Genomic DNA, 5681 nt, shown 5'->3' on the forward strand with positions numbered 1-5681 from the left:
CCCATCCCGGATCTAGGAGGGATCGGCGAACAACAAATGTGCCTTATTAACCTCCTTCTCCGCTGATCAGTAGTCACAGAGAGTCAGACAGGGTTATGTTAGCGATAGTGTAAGCTTGTTATGTTGTCGCTGTTTTTTTCTTCCTGTTTCTTGTTTCGTTACGTATTTTAAACACTCAAAAAAGAAAAGGGCAAATGGTAAATTATTTCTCGCTCCGTTCGTAGAACTGACCGGCAGACAGAACAGAGCGTGTCTGGTACGCGCGCTGGGCACAGCATGATTGGTCGGTGCGTGGCGCGACCGGAACCAGGAAACTCTCCTGCCTGTGTTGTGAATGAGGGTAGTTTTTAAACTTTAGCAACGTAAGACAGAAAGCTGTATAAAGATGATCAAAATAAAAGACGTATAGTTTATGAATTATTTAAATTAAAAAAAAAACGCGCACACTGTTCCATTCGTGTTTTATAGGTTGAAACGTTCATGCTTTGTATTTATTCTTTTTTTTATAACAACAACAAATTATTACATATTAACGATCCACTTAGAATCTAGTTAGAAAAAGAGCAACCTTGGCTTTCCCATTTGGATCGAGGTACTCAAGGGAAAGGGGGATTGTTTTGGTAGTACACAGTCTTGTCAGACTTATGTTGCCACATAGAGACAAACATACACATACACAAATACACACTCACACATACACACACACATAAATTAGTACACGCCGTTAATGTTCGAATTCATTGGATTGCTGTTTGTTCGGGGCTGTATGCGTCGGCGAGGGTTTCCACTGGTGGTGATCTTTTCCGCCTCCAAGCGCCCGGAAAGAAAGACTGCCAAGCGTTCCTGTAAATAGATGCAGCGTGACAAAAGGATGTTACTGTACTATCAATCGGTGCATACGTAAAGAATCATTGTTTGGATAAAATTGTTACAATTCAAAAAAATACATTTTACACACAGAGCAGATGAACGTGTGGAAGATAATTTTGCAGCGTCCACTTACCACTTTCAACAAAAGCCAATGGATAAAATCGTGCCGATCAATGTTAGCCAGCGACAACTGACCGTGCTGAGGGCGGGAAGGCATGAGAGGGTGAAAAATTTGGAACCGATCGATCAGAACATGAACACGATACGTAATTTTGTGCATAACTAAAGGATTATGTTTTTGTCTTTGGCGACAAATGCTCATTGAGATGAGATGCGTTGGCTACGTTCCGCTCCCACTTACCAGTGCCAGGTTGGTTTGGTTCTGCAGATCGTCGTAGGTATGCTGAATGCGGTGCACGAGCCCGCTAGCCTCGGACAGTGTCGCCGCCTTTGCCTTCTCCAGGTGGACCGTCTTCATCAGCCGCTCGGTCGCGAACAGGAAGTGATGCACCAGCTCGCGCGTCTGGGCGCGGACGGCTTTCGGGACGCGCGTGACCGCACCGGTGACAAAGTTGATCAGGTGCACCATCTTGCGGGCGGATTCGCGCGTCAACAGTACGGCCACCTGCTCGAGCGTGCGGGGCCGGGCCTGATTTTCGGGCTCATCCTTGCTGAGGTAGCGCCACAGCTCGACGGCTTTCTGCAACGCCTCCCGTGGGTTTGTCGCGATCAGTTCGGCCGCGTACGCCACCACGTGGACCGCCTCGGTACTTTGCTTCTTCAGCGCGCTCAGCTCCTGGCGGGTGCGGAAGGTGAGCCGGCGCTTCAGCTTGCGGGACAGCTGCTGGCCGCGGTGGAACGTTTTCACGACGTGCATCTCGTTCGAGTCGTCTGCCGTTGGAGCTGCGCCGCACGCTATATGGGAAGGTGGCGGGGAAGGCGGAGGAGGTTAATTTTGGTTGCATTCGGAATGTACATGTACGTTTCCTCAGTAATCACTCAAAATGTTTTGTCACAATTGGAACCGAAAATTCAACAAAAAATAACATTTACAATGTTGATGGAAAACAAAGAAATGAAGAAAAAGGAACCTATAAATACCGACCAATACGCACAGGGTACTGTTGGCCAGGGCCCATCCGATCATGCATGCTTGGGCACACAATCAGCATGCAATGGCTGGTGGCGTGCAGTCCTATCATCCGTTCGCTTGGGATCACGCAGGTCACCGGAATCGCATGATAGCCGTGCTGCTGCCAGGAACGTGCCCGCCTCAGCGATACCGGCTGATAATCTACCAACATACATTCACTCACACACACACACACACACGCATACACTCGCAGCGTTCACGTACAAACGGCATACTTACAGTCGGGCTGATCCTGCGGTTCCGTCGGAAGGTACCGCTCGACGTATTTGTCACAAACGACGAGTGCCCCGTCGATCCGGCCAGCGGCATAGTTGGAGACGCGCGATTCCAGCACGGCGTGGCCCAAATTTTTCATCGAATTAGCCCGCGACAGGACCGGCTTCATCAAATGATCGGACATGTATTCCTTCGTGTTCCAAAACATCTACCAAAAGAAAAGGGAGCGAAGCAGAAGCGAAGTTTCAGTACGGTGCGCATCTCCCTGCGTTCGTGCCGCACCATCAACCGTACCATCTCGGGCGGAAGATACATCGAGGGTACCTTCTGCTCGACCAGATCGAGACTTTTGCACATGATGCTGTCCAGCTGGTGCAGCGGCCCCTGGATCATCTTGGTGGCCGGGCGCAGCGAGTCGATCAGTGCGTACGTGAGCGATTCGGCCGTCTCGAAGCCCCACGTCAGCAGGCCGTTGCTTGTTTTCACCCGCTCGTACACACTGCCGGCCGTTTTGATGCCGGTTTCCACTACCGGAATGCTGCTGAAGCGCGACAGCGACTCCATCTGCGGCAGGCCCGAGTGCTGCCGCTTTAGCTGCCGGTGCACTGAAACGATGAATTTGACCGACAGTAAGAAAACCGTACTGCGTAGCACTACCATCACCACGGCGTGGGCACGTGCACAATGTGTGTTGATGCTGCCGCCTACACTAACCCATCGTTCCTCTCGGAGGCTCGAACTTTGACAGCTGCTTCTGACACTGGCACGGATGCTTTTCCCTACGCACTTTATCCAATTGTTGTATCCCCGCCGAGTGGGACACCGGGTGATCGTGATCGTTTGTGCCTGCAGGCGGACGGAAAGTCAACTACGAAACGGAACCGTCTCCAGCTAGTGTGTGCAACCGTCGACCACAAACGCCCGGTAACGACTGACGGTCGGAAATCGTTGCCCGCCGGTGATCATCCGGCGATCGTAGTGCGGGCCTCCAGAAAGCGCCCATTAATTAAATTGATAAGCAACAAATTCAGCCGTACGAATGGACACGCGGATGCGCTGCGTTTCGGCGTCGGTCGCGTTCCGGAAAGATCATGTGAGTACGTGGGGTCATGCGGGATCAAACCGACGGGCGGCGGGCGCATCTTGATGGTGGCGTGAATCAGTTCCATGGGCAGCACGGCACCGGCTGGATCACAGAGTACAAAGGGCGATACAAAGACGATCCTCACCGTGTTTGAGTTTTTTTGGAGGTAGTGTGCAGCGTGGCTTCATTGGAGTGATCTAGCATTATTGGGTGTTGTGTAGATAAGACAGAAATATATTCAAAAAAGAAAACTACTCATTTTTAATAGATTATTTGGCTGTGCTGGGAGCCTCTACAGTTCAAAGTACATTCTTGGTACTGGGAGGAAAAGACGAATATTTTGTAACTCTCACATCTGATTACGAATGGGTTAAGAAAGGTCATTCGGGAAACGAATGTCTCCATCATTTTTTTAACAGCTACCGTAAAATAAAAGATTAGGGCTTAAGTGATTTTTTGCCGCATCAACGTACAAAGTTTGAACGGAGTGCGGTATAATGCTTAGCAATTGATTGTGTTGATGACGGGTAATTTTCAGGTTTGCGCGTTGATCATGTGCTTGATCGCCTCAAGTTCAGAGGCAAAGTTAGCGAGACAAAACAACGCAGATCTACTAGATAGGAATTCTGCATAGTTGTAGTTGTGCAGCATTAGTTCGCTTCACTATCGCTTATTCTGTGGCATATGCTTGATTTATTGCATTTCTATTGAATTTTAACAATTCTTGTATAACTATTTTATGTCCGATGTGAATTTCAATCATCAATTCAACGACGAAAACAACGTTAAATAAACAAAAATCCCTTTTGGTTCGCGAATAACGGTTTTTATAGCATTTCAAATGATAATTTTTATAGCAGCCCGCCATGCAACCAACTTTCACGAACCGAACACTGCGACGTAAACGGAGCGGTTTTTGGGGCTGTCAGCTGTGCTTGACGTTCTGTGCGTCAAACGAGGTGTTGTTGGTCGATCGGTGTTGGGAGAAAATCCGCATCTCGATTCAGGGGAAAAACAAAAATGTACGGCGGAAAATCACCCCAGGAGCTGCTTTCGGGCTCGTTCACGAAATCCTGGCTGCACGACAAGTGGGCCCCGCTAGTGGGTAGCGTGTTTGGATTCATCGGCGCTTGCTACGTCAACTATGGCACCGGCCGTCCAGCGCTCAGCGGTAATGTGTTGTGTTTCGCGCAGTTCGCCCTGTGATGTAACGTTCCGACCGTGAGGATAAATAGTCTAATATCCTGGCTGTTTTTGTTTCGTTTCTCTGCAGGCATTCAAAAGCACATCGCAGCCGCCCTAGCCGTCGGTGCCGTGGCCACCATGGCCGACAAGTGGCGCGATGCTCACTTTGCCGAGAAAGATGCCACCTTCCGCCACTACATTCAGCTGCATCCGGAAGATTTTCCTACCCCTGGTTAGTAACACTGTCCTGCAGGAGGATGGTGCTGCCTTGAAGAAGTGTTGCATTTGTTGTAACTAACTAATTTGTATACATTTTCTCTTTTAGAGCGCAAAAAGTATGCCGATGTGCTGGAGTACTGGCAACCCATCCGTTAGGTTTACTTTCTCGTTACATTGACCCGCGGCCAACGGGATGCCGGTTTGTTGGTGACTAGTGTGTAGCGTGGATGTAAATAAAAAAAGCCCAAAAAATCACTACCCAAAGCTACGAATTGGTCGCGGCCTGTTGTGCATCCTCACCATGGCGGAAGGGTGCGTAATTTCGACGAAACGCCGAAAGTGAGAAATATGGAAAGGAAATTGTGCAGATGGGTCGTTGAAATTACAACAAGAAAACAACTGCAAACCCGTCGGTTTGGTTTCAATTTGCTCCTCCACCCTTCCTCAAGCAGTTTCACATTTGAAGCCTTCCGCTTTTATGTCCGCTGCATCTCGGTGCGTGCTTGAAAGAAGCTGATTGTCCTAATTGCTCAAGAGCTAAATTATAGCCATCGTTTGATTGGTGGATTGATTCGCACCATCAGGGGTCATCAGCCGCGCGCTGAAGCGGTCCCGGCCGACCGCTGAACTGAGGCACCCATTAGCAGCGTGCGTTAATACCACCGCACTCTTTCGCACACTTTAGCCGCATCGTTCCAAATTCAACGATCCGAAACAAATCGTAACGACGATCATAAACGAGATCGTTAACACCGTACGCTTGATAGCATCTTTCCTGCCAAACCGGGATGCTTACTTTCCCCATTTGGGGTGGGGGGTAGGTCAGCGAGGAAACGAACAGAACCGTTGAGGAATTGGGAACAAACTTCTCCTGAAACGAAGCTTACGATTCCGTTTTCTTCTTTGGTTCTATGTTCGCCTAGCCGAAAAGGGGGACAACAAACCGAGCGGTTC

General features: G+C 49.3%; 2 protein-coding genes across 5 annotated transcripts; one reads left to right on the forward strand and one right to left on the reverse strand.

Moving 5' to 3' along the window:
- Positions 1-454: 454 nt before the first annotated feature.
- Positions 455-3229, reverse strand: LOC121590626 (lipid storage droplets surface-binding protein 1). 4 transcript variants are annotated; one of them, XM_041910448.1, is made up of 6 exons: positions 2954-3229; positions 2522-2844; positions 2243-2447; positions 1232-1785; positions 1004-1069; positions 455-843 (listed from the first exon to the last, which is right to left on the reverse strand). In XM_041910448.1, the coding sequence occupies exons 1-6, from the start codon at positions 2955-2957 to the stop codon at positions 712-714; spliced, it is 1284 nt and encodes a 427-aa protein (XP_041766382.1). In that variant the 5' UTR covers positions 2958-3229; the 3' UTR covers positions 455-711. The 4 variants fall into 4 exon arrangements, with proteins under 4 accessions (XP_041766382.1, XP_041766383.1, XP_041766384.1 ...); XM_041910449.1 differs by having other exon boundaries at positions 2534-2844; positions 2954-3228; XM_041910450.1 differs by lacking the exon at positions 1004-1069.
- A 1030-nt stretch (positions 3230-4259) lies between these two features.
- On the forward strand, positions 4260-4991 carry LOC121590628 (NADH dehydrogenase [ubiquinone] 1 subunit C2). Its single transcript, XM_041910454.1, has 3 exons — positions 4260-4494; positions 4597-4740; positions 4834-4991. The coding sequence occupies exons 1-3, from the start codon at positions 4344-4346 to the stop codon at positions 4881-4883; spliced, it is 345 nt and encodes a 114-aa protein (XP_041766388.1). The 5' UTR covers positions 4260-4343; the 3' UTR covers positions 4884-4991.
- Positions 4992-5681: the final 690 nt, after the last annotated feature.

The sequence above is a fragment of the Anopheles merus genome, chromosome 2R (assembly GCF_017562075.2).
Source record: "Anopheles merus strain MAF chromosome 2R, AmerM5.1, whole genome shotgun sequence".
Lineage (NCBI taxonomy): Eukaryota > Metazoa > Arthropoda > Insecta > Diptera > Culicidae > Anopheles > Anopheles merus.